Source organism: Pteropus medius, unplaced genomic scaffold, assembly GCF_902729225.1.
Source record: "Pteropus medius unplaced genomic scaffold, Ma_sr-lr_union100, whole genome shotgun sequence".
Taxonomy (NCBI): domain Eukaryota; kingdom Metazoa; phylum Chordata; class Mammalia; order Chiroptera; family Pteropodidae; genus Pteropus; species Pteropus medius.
In genome coordinates, this window is record NW_024349798.1 from 4,900,370 (window position 1) to 4,926,608 (window position 26,239).

General features: G+C 47.0%; 1 protein-coding gene, 1 long non-coding RNA gene and 1 pseudogene across 25 annotated transcripts in view; 1 reads left to right on the plus strand and 2 right to left on the minus strand.

Moving 5' to 3' along the window:
- The window catches only part of SRRM2 (serine/arginine repetitive matrix 2), an 18,683-nt gene extending 3,051 nt beyond the window's left edge, over nucleotides 1–15,632 (minus strand). For 19 of the 24 annotated variants that reach the window (XR_005657805.1, XR_005657803.1, XR_005657799.1 and 16 more), the window contains exons 1-11: nucleotides 15,366–15,632; nucleotides 11,297–11,568; nucleotides 10,302–10,409; nucleotides 9,953–10,117; nucleotides 9,697–9,774; nucleotides 9,156–9,218; nucleotides 9,033–9,065; nucleotides 8,784–8,834; nucleotides 8,516–8,608; nucleotides 7,678–7,873; nucleotides 38–6,711 (exon numbers count right to left, since the gene is read on the minus strand). Coding sequence is in view for 14 of the 24 variants with exons in the window: in XM_039885066.1 (XP_039741000.1) it covers nucleotides 38–6,711; nucleotides 7,678–7,873; nucleotides 8,516–8,608; nucleotides 8,784–8,834; nucleotides 9,033–9,065; nucleotides 9,156–9,218; nucleotides 9,697–9,774; nucleotides 9,953–10,117; nucleotides 10,302–10,409; nucleotides 11,297–11,538 (7,703 nt within the window). In the remaining 10 variants the exon portion in view is untranslated. Of the gene's footprint in view, nucleotides 1–31; nucleotides 6,712–7,677; nucleotides 7,874–8,343; nucleotides 8,431–8,515; nucleotides 8,609–8,783; nucleotides 8,835–9,032; nucleotides 9,066–9,155; nucleotides 9,219–9,696; nucleotides 9,775–9,952; nucleotides 10,118–10,301; nucleotides 10,410–11,296; nucleotides 11,569–15,359 lie in introns of those variants that run through there. The other 5 variants (XM_039885064.1, XM_039885062.1, XM_039885074.1 and 2 more) reach the window with 5 other exon arrangements.
- Nucleotides 15,633–15,759: 127 nt separating this feature from the next.
- Nucleotides 15,760–18,354, plus strand: LOC120620291 (uncharacterized). The gene is made up of 2 exons (XR_005657808.1): nucleotides 15,760–16,218; nucleotides 16,388–18,354. It is a non-coding gene; the product is annotated as an uncharacterized LOC120620291 (long non-coding RNA).
- A 231-nt stretch (nucleotides 18,355–18,585) lies between these two features.
- LOC120620505 (motile sperm domain-containing protein 3-like) lies at nucleotides 18,586–26,014 on the minus strand (annotated as a pseudogene).
- Between the last annotated feature and the right edge of the window lie 225 nt (nucleotides 26,015–26,239).

Here is a 26,239-nt window from a genome sequence, read left to right on the forward strand (position 1 = left end):
TCCCTCTGGAAAAGTTCTGTAAGTCAGGTCCCCTCACCTCTTCAGTGCTACCTCAGGTTGAATGGGAAGGCTAGAACCCTCCGAGTCACTAGAACTGGAGCCAGAGGAGGACGACGATGACGATGATGATGACGATGATGAAGAGGAGGAGCTAGAAGATGAGGAGGAGGAAGAACTCCGCCGCTCCTTCGCCAACTGCAAGGTGGCCAATGCAGAAGGCTGCTGGGCCCCCGTAGAGGCAGGTGGTTCCCCACCCTCGGGGTGGGGCACCCCAGGGACAGGGCCGGAGGACATGCTGTTGTGGTCACCAGCAGATGTAGTCTTTGCCAATGTCCCACCGGAAAGGGACTGAGACCCTGCTACAGGGGTGGTCTGGCCAAGCAAAGATCGGGACTGGTCAGAAAAAGCAGACGGCACAGGGGACCTAGGCCGATCCTGAACTGAAGGGAGGACAGACTGTGAGGGAGCCTGGATCATTCTAGAGGCAGGAGAGGGAGCCCGCTCAGAGGTCATTCTAGACTGGCTTGGGGCAGCTGGTGGGGTTCTGGAGCCCGGGCCTCCTGGTGGAGTTCTGGACCTAGCTCTGTCAAGGAGTGGTGGTGAAGTTCTGCCACTAACGCGCTCATAGGCAGAGAGGGGTACCCTGGGGCTGGTGAGGTTTGCACCAGACAAAGCTGGAGCCATTCTAGCACTGGTGAGGCTGGCAGGAGCCAAGGCTGGAGGGGTTCTTGAGCTGGCAATATTCACAGGAGCTGTGGCATGTGCAGATCTAGGACCCACCAGGTTTGCAGGGGCTGGAGCCTGGGGTGTTCTGGAGCTAGAGGGATAGTTTGCAGTGTTTGGGGGTGTGCCAGAGCCTGAGAGACTCAAAGCTGCCAAAGCCGCTGGGGTTCTGGCTCCTGTTAGGTTCACAGCTGGAGCTGTAGGGGTGCGAGGGTCAGCAAGGTTCACGGCAGAAGGTGCCACTGCTGTTCTGGGGCTGGCCAAGTTCATTGCTGCTGCAGCTGGTGTTCTCGAGTCAGCCAGATTCACTGCTGTTGGTATGGCAGGTGTCCTGGCACTAGCCAGGTTCATGGCTGCTGCAGAGGCTGCAGGAATCCTGCTGGCAAGGCTGGCAGCTGGAGCTGTTCTGAGACTCATGAGAGGCACTGGAGCTGGAACTTGGGACATTCTTGCAGCAAGGCCAGCAGCAGACATGGAAGGAGGCGGCCGAGCAGTGCCAAGACTGATGGCTGTCAGGGCAAGTGCAATTCTAGACTGAGCATGATTTTCTGGTACAGATGTTCTAGGATGATCAGGAATTCGGGGACCCGGACCATCCATCATGGAGCCACCAGCTTGCTGCAGAACAGACATGGGTGTTCTAGAGCTGCCAAGGGATTCAAGCATTCCAGGTGATCTACAGCGGTCAAGTGGAGTTGGTGACATACTAGGACGACTAAAGCAGCTCATTCTGGAGCTATTGAGTGCCACTGGAGGTGTCCGAGAACCAGAATGATTCCTTGTTGCTGGAGGAGTAGCAGAACGTGAACGATCAGAACTACTTCCAGATACAGAACGCCTACGGATAGCTGGAGGAGATCTTGTTAAGGACCGTTTGCCCCGAGTCATTCGTGGAGTACGAGATCTAGACCGGCGGCGGATAGCAAGTGGTGAGCGACTTCGAGAACGTTTGCGTGGCAACAGTGGGGTTCGAGATCTAGAGCGGCGCCTAATAGCCGGAGGTGTTCGGGACCTAGATCGACGGCGTGTCACTGGCGAGGTTCGAGAGCGAGACCTCCTTCGATTTGCTGGAGATGTACGAGACCGAGATCTCCTGCGGGTGACTGGGGATGTTCTGGATCTTGATCTTCTGCGAGTGATAGGTGAGGTTCTGCTTCGAGATCGCCTCCTTGTAACTGGTGGAGTCCTAGATCTGGACCTTCTGCGTGTCACTGGTGGAGTTCTAGAACGGGAGCGGCGGCGAGTTGGTGTTCTTGACCTTGAACGACGGCGGGTTACTGGTGGTGTTCTGGACCTGGATCGCCTTCGACTGACTGGAGAAGCTCTTGAACGAGATCTTCGTCGAATCACTGATGTCCTGGACCTTGATCGTCTCCGACTGACTGGTGAAGTTCGAGACCTGGACCTGCGTCGGCTGACCAGGGGTGTTCTGGACCTGGACCGCCGGTGAGTGGCTGGAGAAGCCCGAGATCTGGAACGTTTCCATGGGGCTGGTGATGTGCGTGAGCGGGAACGCTTCCGACTGGTTGGGGGTGTCCGAGAGCGGCCTCTTCGACGTCGAGAGGAGGTCCGGGAACTCTCCTGCCTGGCAGGAGATCTTGAGTGGTAACCAGAGCCTCCCCTTCGTCTACGAGTAACCCGAGACCGGGACCGGCTCCGCTGTCTTCTCCGAGAGGTTGACTGAGAAGATCCAGACCGATCTCGACGTCGAGTTGTTCTGGTTTTCTCCCTCCTTGAGCGGGAACGGGACCTCTGGAGCCCACGAGGCTTTGGTGAAGGAGAACGGCCTCTCCTTGAAGTTGTTTTAGTGCGTGGGGATGAAGCTGAACGTCGCCGACGTGAGGATCTTGACTTTTCAGCTGGCTCTGGGGAAGACACTGAAGGACTTCTTCGCCGTCTTGGGGGAGTTCTAGAGCGAGTCTCTGGTGAAGATGATGCAGAGCGGCTTCTACGGGAAAGTCTGGCCTTCCTAGTCAACTCAGGGGATGATCGAGAGCTGCGACGGCGAGGTGGAGTACGAGACTTGGTTTTGGGCTCTGGTGATGACCTAGAGCTTCTTCTAGCCATTCTGGATTTAGGTGGGTGTTCTGGAGAAGACTCAGAACTACTGCTTCCATCAGGAGAAGGGCCTCTGCCTTTGCTTGATGAACCTGATCTGCTTCGTCTAGGAAGAGCCCGAGGAGCAGGAGCCTTGGGTTCAGGAGAAGAATCAGAACCACTCTGTGCCCTGGGTAATGCTCTTGGCTTATCTTTAACTTCAGGGGATGAACCAGATCTACTACGCCGAGGTCTGGATTTGCTGTCAACCTCTGGAGATGATCTAGAGCGGCTCCTCTGTCTAAGTGACATTCGTGTCTTAGCTTTAGAATCTGGAGAAGAGTCTGATTCACTTCTCTCCTGAGGGGATGCACTGGGTTTCCCATCAAGTTCTTGAGAAGATCCAGATCGACTTCTCTGCCCAAGAGGAGTCCTAGCCACAGTCTTCTGTTCCACTGACGATTCTGATGCACTTCTCTCTCTCTGGGGGGTAAGACACTTATTGTTGAGCTCTGGGGATGATGGAGAACGACTCCTTGGCCTAGGAGTCTGAGGCAAAGCTTTTGGCTCTGGAGAAGAATCACATTCACTTCTCCCCCTTGATGGTGTTCTGGGTATATCTTTCATTCCAGGAGAGGACCCAGATAAGCTATGCCTTGACGGAGTCCCAGAACCATCTCTAAGTCCTGGGGAAGACCCAGACCTGCTTCTCCTTGAGGGAGTTCTGGGAAAACTATCTTTCAGTTCAGGAGAAGATGCAGAATTACTTTCCCTTGAGGGTGTTCTGGGTATAGCATCAAGTACTGGTGAAGTGACACTCTGATTTGAGGACATTCCTGCTTTTTCCACTGCATCTGGGGATAACTCAGAACTGCTATGTCTGGAGGACTTCATCAATTGTTCTTTCATGTCTAGAGATCTATCTGTCTCCAGCTGATTAAGAAAAGGTATATTCAGATCTTTAACCTCAGGAGAAAATCCAGTATTCATTTCTGCAACAGGGCCTGAGTTTCTAAATTCTAAAGGTGATTCATAGATATTCTCCCTGGGGGGGGAGTTAGACAGTTCTTTATGTTCTGGAGAAAAATGTGGCCCACTCCAAGCTGAAACCACTGCAGGAACTTCTTCTAAAGAAGCCTGTGACTGGATTTGGTCAAGAGCCAAAGACACAGCAGACCTTTCTTCTATTTCAGGAGATGATTCAAAGTTACGTCCACTCATTTCTTTAATTTCTGGAGACACATGGGATGGGATCTGGTTTGAAAATTCTTCAGATTTCTCTACCACCTCCATTAATACCTCATCTTGACTTGGCTTACCTAATGTACTACTTTGGTCTTTTGCATCTGGAGATGACCTAAGACATCTTTCTTTTAATGGGGTTCTAGGTTTGTCTTTGAGTACTGGTAAAGATTCAGACCTATCCTGCACTGGAAGAGCACTCAATTTGTCTCTCAGTCTAGGAGATGATGCAGTAACATCTTCCTGAAGAAGCAAGCCTGTTTTCTCTTCTGATACAGGAGAAGGCTCCAATTTACTCTGGCCCAGAAGAGATTTACAGTCCATTGCAGGATATAGGGAAGTATCAGAGTGCGATCTGTTCTGCTCAGGAGACATTCCAGATTTCAGTCTAGGACTTACTGACATGTTTCTGTCTTGTGTTGCTGGAGATCTGTGTGCCAGCTCAGTGATTGGAGATGAGGACCTGGACCGGCCACCCTTGGGAGATGTTTGAGATCTGCTCTGCAGAGACGGAGATTCGTAGTAACTCTGTCTCATTTTTGGACTTGAAATATCAGATCTAGGGTCTGCTGAAGTTTGAGATTGTCCTTCCTGTTGCAGAGAGGAGCAGCCAAAATAGCTATCTCCCAGTAATGTGCTAGACTCTACTCCTGGAGAAAGGGAAGAGGATCCAGAGCAACTTTGTGCTGATGAGTCTTTAGACTTCTCTTGGGAACATGGTGACTTTGATCCAGAAAAACTGTGCCCTGGTGGAGTTTGGGGCTTTCCTTTAGGGCATGGTGAAGCAGACCCTGAGTAACTTTGTCTTGGTGGTGTTCCAGATTTCACTTTGGTATCTGGTGAGGAGGACCTAGAATGGCTGCGCCTTTGCAACAATGTAGATTCCACCTTGGAGCAAGGAGACTCTGATCTGCTTTGCCTTGGTGGTGTTTTAGATGTCACCCTACTAGGACTTGGCGAAGAGCCAGAATGGCTGTGAACTGGTGATGTTACTGCCATCACTTTGGGTTGTGGAGATGATGACCCAGATCGGCTCAGTTTTGGAGGTGTGCTAGATTTCACTCTGGGAGGAGAAGACCCAGGGCAGATATGTCTCAAAGGGGTCCTAATCTTCACCTCAGGGTCAGGTGAGGTTTCATAACAACTTTGTCTTTGTGGTGTTACAGATTGTTCATTTGCCTGGGGACTTGTTACAGACTCTTGCCTTGGTGGTGTTCCAGATTTCACTTTAGATTGAGGAGATGCACTTTGTCTCAATGGTGTTTTAGATTTCTGATTAGGAGGTGGAGAAGAACCAGAGCGACTTCGCCTTGGTGATGTTCTAGATTTATCTTTAGGCTGAGATGATCCAGAGCGACTATGCCTTGGTGGTGTCTGAGACTTTTGTTTAGGGCATGGAGAGGACCCAGAAAGGCTTCTCCTCAAAGACAAGCGAGATTTTGCTTTGGACCGTGGTGAAGAGAGAGACCTGCTCCGCCTTGAAGAGACATGAAATTTTTTCATTTCTGGACTTGAGTTAGACCTGCTCCTTCTCTGAGATGTTCTGGATTTGTTCTTCCGCTCTGATGATGAGCCAGATCTGCCTCTTCTTTGTGGTGTTCTAGAATGAGATCTTCCCCGTCTAACTAGACTTCTACTACGGGACCGTCCTCGCCTGGCTGGCGTCCTAGACCGAGATCTCCCTCGCCTGGCTGGCGTCCTAGACCGAGATCTCCCTCGCCTGGCTGGGGTTCTAGAGCGCGACCTGCCTCGCCTGCCTGGGGTTCTAGAGCGTGACCTGCCTCGCCTGGCTGGGGTTCTAGAGCGCGACCTGCCGCTTCTCCTGGCCGCCGATCTACTACGAGACCTCCGTCGTGCTGGTGAACGGGTCCTAGATCTGCGCCTAGCAGGTGTTCTAGACCGAGACCTACCCCGCCGGGCTGGTGTTCTAGACCGAGACCTCCGCCTGGTAGGTGTTCTAGATCGCGATCTCCGCCTAGCAGGTGTTCTAGAGCGAGACCTGCCCCGCCGGGCTGGTGTTCTAGAACGAGATCTGCCTCTAGTAGCTGGGGATCTAGAGTGTGACCTGCCTCGCCTTACTGATCTAGATCTGCCTCTTCTCTGGGTATTTCTGTTCCTGGACCAGCCTGGTCGCTGAGGAGATCTAGAGCGACGTCTCTGGGGGCTTCTAGATCGTCCCCACCGCTGTGCAGACCGGGACCTACGCCACTGAGGGGACCGGGACCGAGAATGACCTCTCTTAGTTGGGGTTCGAGACCGCGATCGCCCCCTCTTAGTGCTGGTAGGGCTACGGGACCGCCCCACCCTACGAGGACTATGAGAATGTGACTTATCCCGCTTTGCTCGGCCATGTGAGCGACTCTTAGATGCAGGAGAAGAAGAAATCTCTCGGCGGGAGCCAGGAGCTGGTGTGGGTTTAGGACTTTCAGGGGAAGAGCTAGCATGTCGAGAAACTTTGGTAGGTTGAGGGGATGGTGGACAGCTCTCTGAAGATGATGACTGGGGAAGTTTCTCAGGAGACTTAGGTGATAAATGACCCCGACTTGGGGGAACCTCAGATGGGGGGTTTGCAGGCTCCTGACATAAGGGGGTTGTTGCAAAGGGCTGTGGGGAGCTGTCATGTTGCTCGGCAAGGAGCGGAGTGGGAGCAGGTGGTTCTGGGCCTGTGCTGCTCCTTTCCGGAGAGGGGCTAGGTCGAACTGCAGATTTCTAAGAGTAGAAAAAAAAGTAGGGATAGGGATATGTAAGCACCAAAACTTTCTATCACCCATAAGATCCTAACACCCTCTCAAATCAAACTTTTCCTCTACATGCCACATTATACCAACTGGCTCTTTTCCTCATGACAAGCAATCACATTCATTCCAAAAGACCATGTAGCATAAAAAACATGGGGAAAACACGAAGATATGGAGAGCTGACAATCTCAAGAACCTTATTATCTAGAGAAAAAAATGTAAACAATACACTACATTTTACAACAAATAACCATTAAGACATGCTGTGAAAACAGGAAAAAGGGTATTTTTAAATGGAAAAATAAAACAGTTCCAAGTGGGTGGCATCCGACTATCCTTGAAATATAACTCTACTGAAGTAAAAAACAAAGTGAAAGTTTTGAGAATGTGATCTGTATGACTAAAAACGACTAGGATGGAACACAGGAAAATATGAAATACATTAAAAATGGATGAGAGCTAAGAATTTAGCAGAAAACAATTACAATATACTGTAATAACTGAAGCAAGAAAACACTGAGGCTTGAATTAGAATACCAAGTACAAATAACAGGTGCTGAAAAGACCACTCCAAAGTAGTGTTTTCAGAGCGCAGAAGCTACCCAGTGGGCATCTTAGCCACAAGCCATGTTTAATGAAATTAAAAAACTAGAGGCATCAAAATAAAACCAAGCATAAGAAAACTTTCATTTGAGTTTTATCTATATATGTATGGAAACAGGATAATGATATAAAACCTACACCTAGTAAAACCTGAAAAACACAATTCTAAAGATTTGCAGATACAGAAGAAAATAAATAACCAAGAGCAATACGATAATGAAAAAAACCCTAAATTCATTTATCTTAATAAGCTACTTCTTTCCTTCATTTCAAACACCTACCCTAAGCCCATAACTCTGCAACCAAGTGAGCATCCATTGACTCAAGAACATACCTCCTTGTCTTTATCTTTGTCTTCGTAAGGACTACTAGGCTGCTTTGTAGAGGGCTCTGGGCTGCTAGGCTGCCCTGTGTTGGTGGAACCTGCTTCCCTGGAAGGTGCATCTCCATCCCCTCTAAGCCCTGAAGCAGGGGAAGAACTCTGCCCAGTCAAGGTAGTTACATGGGTTTTTGTTGCAGCACTTCGAGACCTGAGAGAAGTAATTGAGGATGGGGGAGAGAAAGGAAATCAGTTCAGGGGAGAACAGAAAACCCCCTCCCCAGCTCCCATCCACCTTTCATACTATACACACCCCTCTTCCAAAAAGCATTCTCTTATTTGCAAGACTCAAATCACTCACTAAAATTCAAGTCCAATTCACTTTGGTCCTTCTCTTCCCAACATAATCCCCAAAAAATGTTCTCCCTCTACCCCTTTATTTACCTCCCCCAAACCTCCCCAAACCCTCCACCCAGCCATGCCCTACCCACTTCATTCACAACTCACCTCTGAGCCCACCTCCTTCAGGAAGCCTTCCCCGATTAAGGAAGCCAGGGTAAGGATTCCTTCCTCCCCCAGACACCACGAACAAACCACCACCCCCCCTATTCTGGCAGTCCATATACATCAGAACAAAACAAAAAATAAAATAAACAAAAACAAAAAAAAAAAGAGAAGGGGAAATGTATATGTCTGTCCATCCTGTTGCTTTAGCCTGTCAGCTCCTAGAGGGCAGGGACCGTGTCTTCCGAATGGTCTGTGCAGCGCCTAGCACACCGTGGGCGCTCAATAAATATTAAATTGATTAGCCCACAAGTCCCTCTCCCGCCCTTCCTCCTGGACCACCCCTTACCGACTGCGGGAAGTATCAGAAGAGGAAGCAGAATCAGCAGAAGTTGAACGGTGGGCCCGGCGGCTCTTGGGAGCTGGTGTTGTACTTCGAGACCTGAAGAAAGACCACCATCACAGTTCAGAGTGCTATCATACCTGTAACTGGATTCCCTTCATCCATCCCTCAACTCTTAACCAGTCAGGTACATCACTGATTCTACCCTTTCCCCCAGATAACATTTATCTATTTGCTAAGCAAATTCCCCTCCAATTCACAGAAATTCACTCACCGCTTCCGCTTCTTGTCCTTAGATTTACGTTTGCTCTTTGGAGTGGGAGACCTAGAAAATAACATTAAAAATAATCATTTTGAAAAGTGAATAAAACCAAACATGAAATAGAATCAATTGACAGAAACATCAAGGAATTCAACTTTACTCTAAAAAATAGAAACCCCCTGCAGAGAGCAAGCAAAGCCATCAAGCAATGGCTCACCACTCCATATACCACCATATCCCCATGCCCCAAAGAGTTCTTACCTATGCTTCCGTTTCTTGGATTCAGATTCTGACCTGTTGGAGAAAAAAAGATAAAACATAAACTAATACCTAACCTGGCCTCAACAAACCTCTCAAATCACTCCACGTACTCCCACCTCATACCTGTGCTTCTTCTTCTTAGAGCTCTTCTTCCTCTCTCGTCGAGGAGAGCTGCTCTCTGACCTGCTAAATATGAGTTCAGAAACAAGGTCATTCTGCTTCGCTCCTTTCCTGGCCCTCCCACTATCAGTACACTCCTACACCCCCGGCCAAACGTTTCTAAAGCACCGAACTCCAATAGCACCAACGTTCCAGACTTAAGCCTAGAACTCACTCTCTCTAAAAACACAGGTACCTCCTCAAATCAACAAACCTCAAAATGAAAAAAAATCCCAGAAATCTAAAATGCTGCTGGCTATTTCTTAATTGAAAAAGTTGCAGAAATCAACTGTTCCCACTAAAATATGCACATTCTTTCTCTCAACTGAAACCTAAATGATAACTCCCTCTTCTTTAATTTTCTTGACAACTCTCTCCTGCTTCCTGGAGACAAGAATCTATTTTTTCGGTGGTGGGGGAGGTAAAGGGAGACTGAGAAGAGAGAAAACGCATGCATGACGGAATTGGTCCTCTGGCTACCACAGTAATTTTCCAATGAACTTACCGTCCTCTGTCTTTCTTCTTTTTCTTTTTCTTTTGCTTTGGGGTTGGTGAGCGAGAACTGCTAGACTCCCGAACAAGGCTGGGGAAAGATGAAAAGCAGAGATGAGTGCTAAGAGAAATTTTCACTTACATTTCAACTTAGAAGAACAGAATCTAAAGAATTTGGGAAGAAACAGTCCACACACACACCAAAAAAAAAGAGCAAAATGCTTAGAATTAGAAAGAGAAGTTGACACCGATTTCTTAGTCTTCTGTACCTATAAGGTTTGGGAGGCTCGGGAGCTGGTTGTTTGGCTTCTCGAGTACGACGCTGAGGATCAAAAGAGCTGCCATCCACATAGGAATCACTGATGCCAAAGGCAGCACGGAGTCGCTCATTCTTCTTCTCATTCAATTCTGCCAACTGATGAGTTTCAGTTACCCTAGAGAAAAAAAATAGCACAAGTCTGAAGGACACAGAAAGCAAAAGGATACAGTCATTTTCACACAACTGTAGGCAGTAGCCAAACAGAACTGAGAAATGGAAGACAAGAACAAGAAAACAAGATAAGAGAGGACAGCAATACAGAGTCCACAACGGAAATCAAGGGAGAGCTAAGCACTCACATTGGCCTCTGCCCTGGGGTCTCCTCCTTGCCCCCAGGGTTCACATCCTTCTCCAGCAACATGAGTCGAAAGGTCGCCACTTTTTCCTGAATTTGCTGTTCCTCGTACCTGAAGAACAAATCCCTTCAGGGTTAGAGCGTGACTAGACACTTTCCCTAGTCCCAGATTTATAGTCCCCTCATTCCCAACAGGGTCCTTTCCCTCTCCATGCACACATAGAATTTTTCACTCACTGTCACCCAAAGGACTCTTCTCTTAAATCCTTCTGATCTTTTCCTGTCATCTTTCTTCCTTCCACTTACTATACCCTCTAGAACAGTGGATTTTAAACATGCTACACTCAGGGGCCAAGAGAAGAAAGTTAATCAGGCAGTTCCAGGTGCTCCTCTCCAACTTCAACAAAAAACAGGTCTTTCATTTCCTAGGATTCCAAAGTAAAGTCCATTACATAAAAGGGGCGCCACTGCTGGAGTTTGAAAACCACTGCTCTAAAAGGTTTTCTGCTTGGATGTGCTCCTCTTCTGAAATTTCACTTCCTTACCCAACCCATGATCCCCTCTTATCCACATATTCTTTCAGTTTCTGTTTTTCTGCCTTTGCTACTTTCCAAGGCCTCAATCCTTAAATCCATCTACCTTCCACTTCTCTACCAATGACAACACCTGTCAGCTTACCTAGCTCTTCTCTTGCCTGGTCTCTGCTTTCCTACCTCTAACTAAAAGCACATTTTTGTTTCCCAATGGCCCCCCTCTTTTCTCATGTACTCCATCTAGATAATTTAGACTCTCTCAGGCTCCCTCGTATGTCCCAGATGGAATTTCCTCGACTCCCACTTTGAACTGTCCCCTAACTCCTTTCAATTTACTAGCTCCTTCACCTCTAACCCTTCTACAACTCCTCTCCAGGCCTCTTTCATCTAAGCTCCCTACACCTCACCTAACTCCCCCAGCTCTACACTCATTCAGTGCTTGGCTCTCCCCCAGCCCTCCCCTCACCCCTGCTCTTCCATCATCTCCTCCAGCTCGAGGCATCGCAGCTCCACGCGCCGCTTGCGCTCGTGGTCCAGGATGTCAGGATTAGGCCGCTTCACCAGGGCAGCCTCCAGGCGCCGCAGTTCCTCCTCTCCCTTGTAGTCAGGCCGCTCACCCCGGCGGCCCCGCACCAGGGACAGGTTGCGCTGGACGTAGCCGTTGGTGCCGCTGCCCCGGGGCGTCGGCAGCCCGATCCCGTTGTACATGGCCCCGTGCCCGGGGGGGCACCACCGCTCCTGAAGGGGAGCGGGGAGACACGGGTCAGGCCCCTGGCTCCAAACTAACCACTTACCACCACCCAAATCCCTGCTTTCCTTCATCCCTATTTCAACATGTATCTCCACACTAAAACCTCCTTTAGCTGCAAAGTTCTCTTGATATCCTAACAAAACCTTCTCCGTCCTTCCCTCACTGCTTTCTTTCCACTAAGTCAGAGCCTAGCTTACAGCCTTTTCCCTCAATGTGCAAGAGTCATGCTTACTTGCACCTAGATATTCTTTTTCCACCTAGGCAAACAAAGATCCTATTTCTCTCAAATTTCTCCACTGTTCTTTTATCCTTCTTTGGCCCAAATAAGCACAAGTGTTATCTCCACTAACTACTCTAATAACCTGTGGTAACTAACTATAAGGCCTCCAAACTGGGGACAACAAACACCATAGATCTGTGGTACCCTAGGGCCTGCAGTCCAAGTCCAAAGACTCTTCCAAGAACTGACCCAAAGATTTCAGACTATCCTTTTATGAACACAGCGTGGACTAAACAGCCCTTAGATAATCCAAACAAGTAGACCAGCTGGTTCTTAAAATAAACCAAAAGTAACCCGTGCAACCTTACAACCAGACTAAAGGCCAACATGCACATCAGAAACTTATGAACCTTGGATACATCATCATTTTATACTTCACTTCCCATGTAAGGGGCTACACTTCCTTGATTCCAAATATTTATAGCTCCTATCAACTACCCTGATACCTTATTCCTTCAATTTCCTTCCAACAGGATTTCCCACATGACTTGCAGCTCACCCAAGTCTCCCTAGCATCTGTTAATCACCCATTTTCATCTCAATGCTCTAAGTACATCAAAATAGTTTCCTCTGTTCCAGCTGTTCTCATACTTTCTCTACCTTCCTTGCCTTAAACTTTGAATTAAAACCCCTATTCTTTATATCTCACTTTCACTAATGTCAAACTGTTGCCTTTCTCTACCAATCCCCTGTATCTCACTTCCTAGTTTTTCTCTTCCAGCACTGCTTTATCCCTTTTACATTGTTATCTCCATGCCTCCTACCAAGTTCTATCCTCTCAAACTGTCCCAACCCCAGCAAGGCTCTGAAAGGCTCTCAAGCCCCAGTTTTTCTGGTTAGATTTCTTGGCTACACATACTGTCCCTTCTTCTCATGCTATATATACTCTATTTCTTTCTCCAACTAATCCTCACCAAGCCACTTTCAGAGCATAAATGTATGATAAACTATCCAGGAAAAAACCCCACGGAACAAAGTGAACTAGTTAGAGAAAACAGGGAAAAGAGAAGTCTAAATTTTTTAAAACCCCAGAATAAACAAACATCATACAAATGTCCAGGAAAGGGGGAGGGGGGGAAGTATACCGAGATGTTGAATAGAAAGGAGATAACCCAACTACATGTATGGAACAGTCTGGACCCCCACCCCAACCCGAATTCTAAGGCTGGGTCCTTGCCCAATCCCAGTAGCAGATTCAAGAAGGAATTGAAAACAAAAAAAGAATAACCATACTGGGGTAAATAGAGTGACAGATAAGACTAAATCTAGGAAATGACAAGTGAAAATGCATAAAGAAATGAAAAACTTCTTTGTAGCACTAAATTTCTCTACCTTCCAACCCTCACTTTCATTTTGTCTCTAAAACCAGGTCCTTCTTTGCCCCACCTAATTTCTGCTTCCCTTGTAGAATGCTTGTGACCTGCAATTAAATCTTCGGAGCTTAACCATTCACCCACACTTCCAAACCACCTCACACAATAATTCAACCACTCCCTAGGGAGGTTAAACCAGTAGCTGCTAAGCAAAGGGTATTAAGTCACAGTGAACTGGAGAACTTAGAGAATAAGGCAAAAATAAGGTGGTGGGGAGTACGGATCCCACAGCATCCAAGGCAGTGCTGGAAACACTAAAAAGGGAAGGCCAAACCAAGGGAGCACACCAACAACACACGCAAATCACCAAAACCAGATAACTTTATGAAACAGGAATTCTTAAACCAAGGTCCACAGACTATGGGTATGCAAAGGATACCCAAGCAAAAGACAAAATAAAAGCTACAAAAGAAAACAAATAATTTTTCCTCTTGGAAAATTATCAGGAAGCCAAACTAACAAAGTAGAAAGAAATCTTGAAATTCAGTATCAAGATATACAAGAAACAAATGCACCAAAAGGGAAAGGGGGGGTGGTAGTTGCAGGAAAATGGACACAAGTAAACACAGAAAGCTCAACATTGGGGCAATGAATGCATAGTTGAGTGGACATTGTGTAACTCATAAAACTTAAAAATATTAGCTCAACAAAAATGCTATGTTCGTGCTCCTACTTCGCTGGGCACTAATGTGTGCTTATGCTAGAAGTAAACTAAAATGTATCCTTTTTCTGTAGCATGTTAACTATTTGTGCAGGTTTGCTTAACATCCTTTCTGTATAAATCAGTTTCTCAGGCTTTCTGTTGGGTTAGGGGCGCTGCAATTCCCTCTTCCTGTCAGTCTTCCTACCAAGGCAGTGTTTTACTGGTCTAGCTGAGCAGGAATAGGAGACAGAAAATGAATTTACTGGTCATCCATCTGCTTTGATCTCTAGTACACTGGCTTAGTACAATGTTTGATAGAACATTATTGACCAGAAAACATGGATGTCACATCTGTAGAAAGAAAAAAATATATAGCAATTCAATTTCCAATGTGTATCTTAGTTTTTGTTTTTTTCTTAAGGCTCTGTATTGATTTTTCACTTGGTTATTCTGGTTCTTTAAAAGACAAACTATAGGCTATGTATCTTCTGTACTGATTTAGCATCTACTAAATACTTTTGTACCATGAAAAAATATACATATTAGCTCAAGACCTAAGCTCAACATACTTATGACAAAAAAAACAAAACACACTTTTCGAATTTTGATCCAGAAAACATCTTACATAAACGTGAACAGAAACCAAGGCTAATGCCTAAAACAGATTCCAGGGTTTTCTCCTCAAGGAAAGGCTCCAACAGCTTCCTCCCTAGTTTTTAACACAACTTCTGTGGAGATGAAAAAGTACCCGACCAAAAAAAAAAAAAGAAAAAAGGCAGCACATGGCCTGCCTTTACATACTTAGGCTGAATTTTTTTTAATTTTTTTTTAAGGCTAAATTTTTAAAATTTTTTTAAGGTGGAGTTTCTCTCTCCCTAATACTTCACGGAAAACAGTAACGACTCCATACGGTCTAAATCTCTGGGGCATCTAGTTCAAGGCCTTCTCCGCTCTGACTGAGCCGCCAAGGCCTATTTTCGGCCTTGAGGGATGGGGGAGGGGGCTGCGCGGCGCCCAGTAGTCTGGGAGGCTCCCGGCCGAACCACAGGCCCCCAGGCTTGATGGGGAAGCCAGACACCGGAGTGGTGCGGCGGAAAAGAACCGAGAGTAGGCCCCCGTCGCCGCCTAGCCCTCCCCGCCGAGAGAATGCCAGAAGGGGCAGCTGCGGAAGAGCCTTCTCGGCCGCGTGCGTGGGGGAGGGTGAGAAGCCGAGTCGCGCGCTCCCCTCTCCTCGCCAAGAGCGCGCGCGAGCCCTAGTGCAGTCGGCGGCGCGCGCCGTTGCCATGGGGGAGGGGAGAACGTAAAAACCCGCGCGCGACCGGAACAGCAGAAGGGGGAAGGGTAGGTAGGCAAGCGAGGGCGTCCGCGCGAGCTGGGGGCGGCGAGAGCGCGTGCGCGCGGCGGCCTAGGCCGTTCTCCGCGCGTTTTGGCCTCGTGCCGGGGCCGCCACCCCTCCCCCACCCAGCTCGCGCGCTCCCTCACCCTCACCCGCCGCTGGCGCTGCCGCCGCCCGCCGCCTCCGAGGGGAAGAAGTGCTGCCGCTGCTCGAGCTCCCGAGTCTCTCGGAGCCTGAAGCTGCCGCCTCGCCTCGCCGGTCCGCTCGCCTCAGTCGACACTGACGCCTCCTCGCTACCTCAGCGGCCGCAGCGGGTTCCGACTGCGCCACTCGCACCCCGCCTGGGCCGCGCTGCACGTCAGCACAACTAACTAAGCGCGTCAGCACGCAACCGCGAGCGTCGCAAGGCCCGCCGGGAACCGTAGTACGCACCACGATCTTGTGCGCAGGCGCTGAAACCCCACCGGGAAGTGTAGTTTTTTAAGGCCCGAGGGAAGTCCAAGTCTATTGCCAAAGAACTACGAGTCCAGTGCAAGAAAGGGCTGGGGAGAAGATCAGACCTGTTTACGTATTCCGGAGGTTTTCCACTGGGGGAGGGCACAGGGCCTAGCACCACACCGAGCGACGTTATAGCGATCCTTTGCTTCACGCCTTCGACTCAGAGCATTCTGGGAGTTGTGGTTCTAATATGGCCCGGAACCCGTATGTAGTTTCAGCTGAGAGCGCGGCCGCCATTTTGTCTCCCCATGTTGAGAGGCGATGTCTGTCTGGGAACACTCCTGTTTCCAAATGACTTCGGGCTTCCGTAGGGTGAGCCCGCGCCTGCGTAGGACTCGGCCTTGTGCACCTGTGAGAAGTCCCCCTCAGACCTCAGAGCCCAACTTAAGGCCCAGGGCCAGAAGCAAAAGCTGATCTAGCGGAACTTTGTGTTTACAGCCTCCACCGTTGCACACGGCGCTGAACTGGGCCATTTGCCCCTGGGGAACAATTTTCTATTACCTCCAGGTGAGGGGGCCAGGCAGCAATACAATTTTCTTCTACAGAACCTTGAAGGTGATACACTTGGCGGGGCAAAAACGTTACGAACACCCTTAAAATTTTCACCCCTCCTCAGAATGTCTCCTGTTTTCTTAAGTCTTTTTTTTTTTTTTTTTTTTTTTTTTTTTTAAATCAGAAGCGGCTGGTCTCGAGCAGAGTTGAAAGAAGGTGGCTTCTCAGCCAGGCCGAAGTTTCAACCTGACGCCACCCACTTGCCCCTTGACCTTGTACTCACTCAGAGGTCCTGGTTATGGGGGAGAGGGGGTTCTTGTGCCTTCAACAGGACCCAGCACATGGTAGCTACTTAATGAGCTGTTGTTAGTTTGATTTCGAGGACTGTATTTGATATTACCAAGGATTCTTGTTAACGTGCTAGTATATGGATAAATTCACCTTAGGTGCTAGAACAGAGACCCACCATTTTGTACAGGACCTATAATTTCAGTTTACAGTGCCCATGTGTTATTCTAAGCCTGCCTCCTTTAACTTGGGCACCTTTGGATATGCTTCCATGAGCTAGATATACCTCTGGATTAATATGGCAAAGTGGTGCCAACAGTTGTTTGCCACCAACCTAATGTCCACAAAACCCCAAATTGTGTTATAAGAGGAGAAACTTCAAGAGAACGGTTTGCAAACGCTGGAAAAGCAGCCCTAGAAAGAAATCCAAAGTGCACTACAGAGACAAACTAGAGGCCAAGTTTTTTTAAGTCCCTGTCTTGGTCACTGATTGGTCCATTTTTATGTAAATGAGAAATCTAAATTTGTGCAATCTGATTGGTCCAAATAGCACTCTCCTGATTGATCAGAGTTGCGTGTTGTGATTAGTCGTTATGAAACTACTCCGGTCAGTAAAGAAAATGTGGATGTAGCTGTGCAGTTTTCAGCCCATTGGTGGAAAGGCAATACCAAGAACTCCTTTATAACGTTCAGCTGGCCAGGAGGCTGAAGGTTCAGTTTGTAGTTTTCCCCTGAGAGGCCTGTGTTTGTGAGAGGCCTCTGTTGGCAGTGGCAGCGAGACTCTAGTTATGCATTTGTGCCTAGTTAGTAACCACAAGTAGTCTTCTTGGCAGATATATTACTTCTTGAGGCCCACAGTGGCAAAACCTTTGCCTGAGCTGGTATTTCTGAGGTTGAGGGTATAGGGTGGTGGCTTCTTGAAACCCACCACCTCCAGTGAGACCCTTTCTTTTAACCAAATTCCCAATGATAGTCTTCACTATATTTACTGAATATTTTGTCCTAAATTATGTGAATCCATGCATTTAATGCTCTTGACAACTCCACGGGCTAGGCGGTGGTCTCCTTTCCTGTGGGGCCAGCAATGAATTCCCTCATATATCCACAATACAGTTTTCAAAATCAGGACAGTAATATTGCCAATTGTTCTGATAATACTCTTATAGCAAAATTCAAAATCACACAAACTTTGCATTCAGTTGCCATGTCTTTTTTTAGACTCCTTTAATTCTGAAACAATTCCTGAGACTTTCTTTGTAATTCATGACATTGTCATTTTGAAGATTGCAGGACATTTATTTTATAGAATGTCCCTCAACTTCAGTGTTATTGTGTTTAGGTTATACACTTCTGGCAGGGATACTACAGAAGCGATGCTGTGTTCTCAGTGTATAATATGAAGAGGTACATACTGCCCAGTAATTCCATTACCGACAATACTGACTTGGATCATTTGATTAACAAGGCGTCAACCATGTTCCTCTGCTGTAAAATTTCTAGTTTACCCTTCACAGTTCAAAAAAGTGTTTAGTGGAAAATGTATTTAGAAACCAGTTATGGGTACTAGGTGTACTTACAGTTACTGTGGCATCATTACCTTTTGGAAAATAGAGCTAGGAAATGGATGAGATGCATACATCCATGAGATTACACCGATATCTCTAGTTCTGGTCTAATGTTATAGGGTTTGTTTTATCCCTTCTCTTTTCCACGTTTGTACCTCCATTCTCCAACCGTGAAGAACTTGGCTTCCATTTCCCCAATATATTTACTTATTTGCTCAATACTAGAGTTCCAAAAAGCAACTTCAGAATTGTTCATGCATACTTCTGGAAAAAAATAAAACTACCAATTAGAGTTCAATGTTTATTTAGATTTCTTTTTTATCTTTAGCCTAAGGGCATGTGCTCTAAATACTGTCTTCAAAAGTTACTTGAGTTAGTTGGTTTTATTTTTTTTCTCACCTTTGAGTGTGTTTGTTATACATTTGAAATAGTCTTTAGTTCATTTGTTTCTGTTTGTATTAAATATTAGGATTTTTTTCCTCCCATCTTGGAGATTTTTTTTTCAAATATGAAAAACAATAACATGGATTCAAAAGGCAGGTCTGTACAAAAAGGTCTGAATATCAGAAACGTGTCTTCTCCTCCATTTCTTCTATCCTCTCCAGGTAATTCCTGCCCACTACCTTCTAGTAATCAATCTCAGTCCTCTCTGTTTCTCCTTCCTAGGATTCTTTTTGCTCAAGTGAGGATGCAAATATATATTTTCTTAATTCCTCTTCTTTTTTTAATTCCCCATCTTTCTTACACAAGGTAGCACACCATACTCTTTCCCACTTTACCTTTTTCAGTTGGTATTATATCCTGGTAATTATCCCACCTCAGTTCACAGAGATATGTGAATGAACTTTTATTCAACAACTCTGACATATGAGCAGCTAAATTGATTCCAATATTTTGTAATTACAAATCATGCTGCAGTGAGTAATCAAGTGCATGTGTATTTTTATGTTGCTGGGAGTATACCCATTGCTAAGGAAAAATGTAAAGACATAAGTAGTTTTGTTACTATTGACAGATTCCCGTCCTCCAGCGTTACACCAATTTGCATTCCCAGTACCAAAATCCAAGAGGGCCTGCTCTCAAACCACAGCCTCGACAATAGAATGGGTTGCTATACTTTTTGATTTTACTGACTTGATAGGTGAGAAATAGTATTTCAGTGTAGTTTTTTGTGTGTGTGTGGTAAAATTTATATAACATAAAATTTACCAATATAACTATTTTTAAGTGTACAATTCAGTAGCATTAAGTACATCCACAATGTTGTGTAACCATCAGCACTATTCATTTCCAGAATTTTTTACACACACACACACCCCCCTACCCACCCACCCACCCACAGCAGGATTTGGGGCAGCTGGCTGCTGAGTTCATCCTGAAGCTTCAGAAAAGCCGCCAAGACTATGCTCGTCAGTAAGAGGAGGAAGGAGCTGGTGGCAAGTTTCAGGTGGGATTTTTTCCAGGAGGTTTCTGGCCATGGGAAGAGCTGTCCAGGAAGGAGGGCTTGGGTGGGGCTTGGGGTGGGGCTGTCCCTGAAGTTCAAGGGGGTTACACTAGGGCCCTCAGAACTGAGATGATGTCTTTAGGCACCCCATTCAGCCCTCAGCTCCCTTGTCAGACAGCTCAATGTAAAATCAGTCCTGGACATTATAGTGGCTGGGAATGGAGGCCATGTGGCGATCACAATGTCAACACAGGACTAAGACGTAACGGTAACATATCCTTCTGCGTCAAACATTGTAACCATCAGATGCTATGCACAGAATTCAGACATAAAATGTAGCTCCTGTGGGGTTATAGAGGGTCAGCAGCTGCTGGAGTCCATTCTGTTGGACCATCCTGAATACTTCATCCAGAGGAAAGATGAGGACCGGGACAACAGGTCCTAAGGGAGGAGGGGTGTCCCAGGATCCCAGCCCAGGAGCCCCAGGACCTACCAGCATGGTCTTGGTGTATTCCATGGCACATGCAGGCTCTGGGTGGTAGGATATCCATCCAAGGGCAGAGCTCAGGGGACAGGGCCTGGAGTCTAGAGCTGGGGAGCGAAAGGGGTGAAAGGGAACAAATGACATTGTGGGGCAGGGCCTGGCCTGATGGCTCCGCAGCCACCGCCACCATCTCTGAACTCCATTAGATTGCACTCCCACAGACTAAGCTCAGGCCCCCCAAACCTTTCCTCTCTCCAGCTCTGCTCCATCCCTTTAGACCCCTATCTCAGTGTAGTTTTAATTTGCATTTCAGTTATCACGGTGAGGTTGAACAAGGGGTATATTTTTTCCCTTACAATTTACAAAAGTTTACAGTCTGGTTAAACTAAGCAGAATGGATAAAATCTTGCACTCTAAATGGTATATGCTAGGTTTCAGTTTCTCCATCTGATAAGTGGAGCAGTTAGACACGTATGACTATTATAAATAGAAAATTATCCTTGGCATTAATAGGAAACCATGAACACCTTTTCCACTGAATTCTTTAGTCTTAGGACTCCTCCTTCAGAGAGCATATATTGGTCACTATTGGAGGCTATACATCAGCTTGTGGAGAGTTTTCTCATGGCTCGAGCAGATGCCCTCTCAAAATTTCTTCTCTTGTCATTCTCTTCTGGATGAGTAATTCCATCATCCAAGCCAGAAAGTAGGCAGCTGGCTCTACTTGACTTCCACAACCAATTAAGCCCTGCAGTCTTACTGGTATGGCCTTCAGAGCCTCTCCCTCACCCTGCCCTCTGTCCTCCCAGCTGCTGCTGTCCAAACTCAGACCTGAACTCCAATGATAGCCTCCTCTCCAGGCTCCTGGCCTCTGGGCTTCACTTTCAGTCTTCATGGGACCTCCAGAATGATTTTAAAAATTGCCTTTGATGCTTTATTTGTATCCCACAATGTAATGGGTTGAACGGTAGCTCCCCACAACTTCTTGTCCACTCAGAACCTCAGAATGTGACCTTATTTGGAACAAAGGACTTTGCAGATGTAATTAAAGATCCTGAGATGAGATCATCATGAATTTAGGGTAGACCCTAAATCTAATGACTGGTGCCCTTAAAAGAAGGGGAGACACACGGAGAAAAAAAATGGTGTAGATGATAGGGGCTCTGTTAATTCCTCTGGCAACCAAATCAAAGTTGTGATGGAAACAAAGAGCAGCAGCAAGGAAAAATCACCTGGGATCTAGATAAACAAGCCATACAACTACAGAGAAATCTAAGAAAGCACCCTGCAAACGGCAGAAAGTAGCACGGGGCAAGGACATGGGGCTGCCCCATCCCAAGCAGCTGAGTGAGACCGAGCCTGTGGCAGAGGAAGAAGCCTCTTAAAGAGGCCACATCTGAGAGCGGATTTTCGTGGTGACGGACCTACTCGCTCTGAGCACCACTGACGATTCAGCTGTGCACAGGGGGCACCAGGACTTATAGGGAGACATTGTCGGAGTGAGGGCTAAGGCGAGACTCGCTCAGTACAGAAGTGCCAGTGGTATCCATTATTCCTTGTTGAGCCCTTCCCCCTACCAGTGCGCTGGACACAGCACTGCCATAGCTGTGACAACATCAAACTGGATAACAGAGGTCGCTCTGCTCAGAGGATTTCCTGAAAACCTGCCTACCCCAACTCGGGCCCCACCCAAGCCACATCCAGGTGTGTCCTCGGAGAGTCAGGTGCTCCTTGCTGAGACTCATACTGGTGGAGGCAGCTAGCCTTGGTTTCTGGTGTGGCCTTTTGAGGCAACTATAAGCACAGCAGCTGTGGATTGCTTGCTGAATCTTAATAGGTAGCCTCGAGGGGCAGAGGCTGGGGCTAAATTTAGCCTGCAACTGAACCCTTCTCAGGACAGTGTCACTGGACACCTACTTCACAAATCCGCACTAATAAGACTGGGAGACTTAGGAACTTTGCTTCGTACATAGAAACAGACGTGGAAAGGCAGCCAAAATGGGAAGACAAAGAAGCAGAAACCATATGATAGAACAGAACAGAGATCCAGATATAATGGAGTCAAGTAATCTAACAGATGCAGAGTTCAAAACACTGGTTACAAAGATGTTCAATAACCTTTTGGGAAATGTAGATAAATTCAATGAGAACTTCAACAAAGAGATAAAAAACATAAAAGTGGAAATAGAAATTATAAAAAGAAACCAGTTTGAAATGGAGAACACATTATCTGAGATGAGAACTATATTAAATGGAATAAACAAAGGAATAAACAAAGTGAATAAAGAAGAGGATCAAATGCCCTATCTAGAGGATAAGAAAGCCAATCAGGACACTCAATCAGAATGGCAAGAAAAAAGATGCCAAGACTATAAAAATAATTTAAGGAGGATATGGGACACTACTAAGGCTCCAAATACTCATCTGCTCGGCATAACAGAAGAAAATCAAGATGTTGAACAGCTGTTTAAAGAAATAATGATGGAAAACTTCCCTAACTTGGTGAAGGAAATGGACATAAAACCGCAGGAAACTCAGAGAATTCCAAAAATCAGGGATCCGAAGAGACCCACACCAAGACGCATCATAATTAAATTAAATACAAAGAAAGAATTTTAAAAACAGCAAGAGAAAAACAAATAATTACATATAAGGGAATACCCATAAGACTGGCAGCTGATTTCTCAAAAGAAACTATGCAGGACAGAAGGGTTTGGCAAAAAAATATTCGACAGGATGAAGACCCAGGATATACAACCAAGAATACTTTATCCAGCAAAGTTATCATTTAGAGTGGAAGAACAGATAAAGAGCTTCCCAGACAAAAATAAGCTAAAGGAATTTATCACCACTAAGCCAGTATTACAGGAAATGTTGGAAGGACTTCTTTAAGAAGAAAAAACATGTATCAAAAACAGGAATAAAGATGGTAAAAACTACATTCCTACCAATAAGTACCTTAAATGGAAAAGAATTAAGTGCTCCAACCCAAAGATAGAATGGCTGAAAGGATGAAAAAACAAGACTCCTACATATGAAAAGGAAGGGGATGGAAAAAAATATTGCTTTGATGGACCTAGAAGGTATTTAAGTCAGACAGAGAAAGATAAACATCATATGATTTCACTTATATGTGGAATCTAAGGACTAATACATTCAGGTAAGCCATGTCCATGGTGGAAAACATGAGAAAATGCAGATAAGTGGACAGAAAAGGAAAAAATGGTTTAAAAAATGTACACAGGCAATTCTATCTCCCAGAGACAACCACTGTTAACATTTGTGTCTATCTCATTAGAGTAATATTTCTAAAATGGAACCTCCTAAATGTTTAAAACTCTTCCAAATGCCTTCAAGATCTTTCAAAATCTAAAACTCCTTAACTGGGTCTCCTAGAAAACGGCCTTTTTGTTGTCACTTTTCATTCCACTCTCAGTATACAAGTGCACACCTGCCATTGTTTGTTTTTTAAAAATACAGGCCTGGCCTCTGCCTTCAACCTTGGGTTCTGTGGCCTTGTCGCAGGGCCCCAGTGGAAGCACTCCTCCTCTGGAACTGAAGCCTCTGGACCAGCAGAGCCTGCGAAGCTGAACTAGTACTGGTGACCCTTGGGGTAGGGGTAAGTGCAGCTGCTCTCATTTCCACCCTTTGATTCCTGGACCTGGGAATCCTGGAGCTGCCATTCCAGTGAGGTAAGACAGACCAGAAAAAAATAAAAATAAAAAGGCAATTACCAATCATGGAAGCAGCCAGCTAGGGGGACTGTAAGGGGAGAAGGGGTATCTGGAAAAGGATCCCACCACCCGCTAGAAGAAGACCAGACTCCAGTAGAAGGGCAGCTCCCAGGGCTGATAATGTAGTGCCCTTGGCTGCCTGTGAAGGTTTTCGATGTCACCTTTTTATCTGGAGGCCTAGCCCCAGTCTGCCCCCACCCACAGGCCTGTAAGCACAGTCCTGGCCAGGCCTCTGTGGCCTCGGTGGCCTGCCCAGGACCAGGCAGCCTCAGCACAGGTGGGGCAGAGTTCCTGGCAAGCAGAGCATTTGCCCCCAAAGACACCTCGGATAGAGCTCCTGGAGGATGCCTCTGTTCCTGTGCCCAGGAAGGAGCCCAATAAGGGAAGGCCTTCTCCTAAGCAACAGGGACTGTCTCCAGTCTGTGCCTTTGTGGGCATTGTTTCCTTTGCCACACTCAGTGACTTTTGTGCAGCCCTGGCCCAGGTTGGCACTGTCTTCCCAATTCCTTCCTTCTCAGGATGGATGCTCTCTGTAATTTAAGGGCTTTTAAAGCTTTTAAAGCACTATCTTTATTTTCTTAGGATTATTTACTTAGTCTCTGGAGAGGTTAGCAGTTGAAGTTTTGTTTCAGATGAATTATGTCTGCCAAGCTTGGCACTTTTTATTTAAAAATACTGGCAGGGGAGGAGGAGGCTGCTGACAAGTAAAAGGTCAATCAACCAAAGTCTCATAACTTAAAAAATTATAAAATTATAAAATATGAAGTGGCACTCTCCCAAACAGCTGGACCCTTCAGCCCTGTAGATGCCTCCGGAGCTGCAATGGGGAGGATTTCTGTCAATCCAATTTACCATTCTCAGTTCATTTCCCTCTGCAAGAGAAGAGGGGCAGGGTCAGGCAGTGTCCAGAGCAGACATGACAATGACAGGAGGGTATGGGTGGCTGGTTGGGAGGGGCTGCCAGGCCTCCAGGCCAGTGGAGGGCCCCACTATCTTCTCCAACCATTCCCAGACCTCCCTCTTACTCATGCATCTATCCCCCATCCCCGGCCAGCTCAGACCTCCCCAGGTACTAATCCCAGGTCTGCTCTGACCTTATTCGAGGAGTATAAGAAGATGATCCCTGAGATGGCAACGATACCCATGCCCGAGACCACAGCAGCAGGCCACACTGCAGACCCTGTGGCCAGTAATTTCAGAGAAAATTTGGCCGCTGTCTATACAGAAGAAAAATGGGGCAGGGTGACCTCAGTGATTCCAGGCTTACACCACAGGATGATGGGGGTGGGGACGGGGCAGGAAGCAGAACAAATACAGGGACACTAGAGATGAGCTGAACCTCACAGGGACCCTGCCTGGTAGGGTCACCTGGACAAGAGACCTGAGTGTTGAATCCCCTGAAACCTGAATGTACAGGTGACAGGTGGTGAGGTTGAGTGGCATTTTGTATGTATCAGGAACCCTGGCCCCTCCTGACCCTCCCCTGCCAGACCTGTTCCCAGGAGCCTTCAGGCCCCCTCCTGTTGGCCTTTCTCCAGACTGCTCCTTGGTCACTGCCTTCCCAGGCTCAAGTGTCACCTGCCCCAGGAAGTCTCCCAGGACTGAAGCCTCCAGCTGTGAGCCTCCAGGAGAAGAGTCTCCTGCCAAAAAATGTTAGTTCAAAGGATTATGCATACAGGGAAGGGACTGCAGACTATGGGGCGGGGACTGAACACAGGGGCTGGACCTGAAGCTGTGTTTACACAGATGGTTTAGAATTACAGAGTCTTCAGCCCCACTTCCTGCTGCCCCCTGGCACTGCCCCTGCTATCTGGGGCTTCACCTATGTTCTTTCTCTACTAGCCATGTGGGAAGCCGACTCACACACTATTTCTCTCCTTCTCTCCCTCATCCCATTGTCCTTAGTTGTCTCACAAAACTTACTTTGCCCTCCAAGAAAGTGAAAATGAAACAACCATAATAACGTCAGGAAAATGTCACGTGATTTCAGTGAAACTACTTCTTTTCTAAGAAGTCATTCGTGGGGGCGGGGTCTGGGAGGAGCAAAGAAACAAACTCTTTAAGTCTATTCCCGAATCTGGGACAGCCAGAGTCTAACAAAGCCTCGAGGAGAGAGTTTGGCCTCCTTTCCAAGGTGACTAGCAGAAGGCCAAGGTGGGCGAGCTGCTCCATCAAGATACGGGGTTGTAACAGGTTTGTGATCTGGGACAGCAGGCACAGCTGGCTTAGCCTTATATAATGGGGTCCTCAGCCAAGGAGGGCCTAGGTAGAATAGAGAAATGATTCGCATACAAAAATCAGACCTTCCTTCTAGAAGGGCAACAGGAGACAAAGGGTGAGGGCCAGGGTCAGCCAGGACATTCTGGCCTTGAAATGTGTGTCTTTGAATTGGCTGAGGGATGGGGGAATTAGGCAGGAAGTGTCAGTGGGTTGAGGGCCCCAGTTACTCCTTTCTCTGCACCCAGAAATCCTTTGGTGGCCCAATCTCCTCACCCCACTGTCACCTGCTAGAGGACCATCC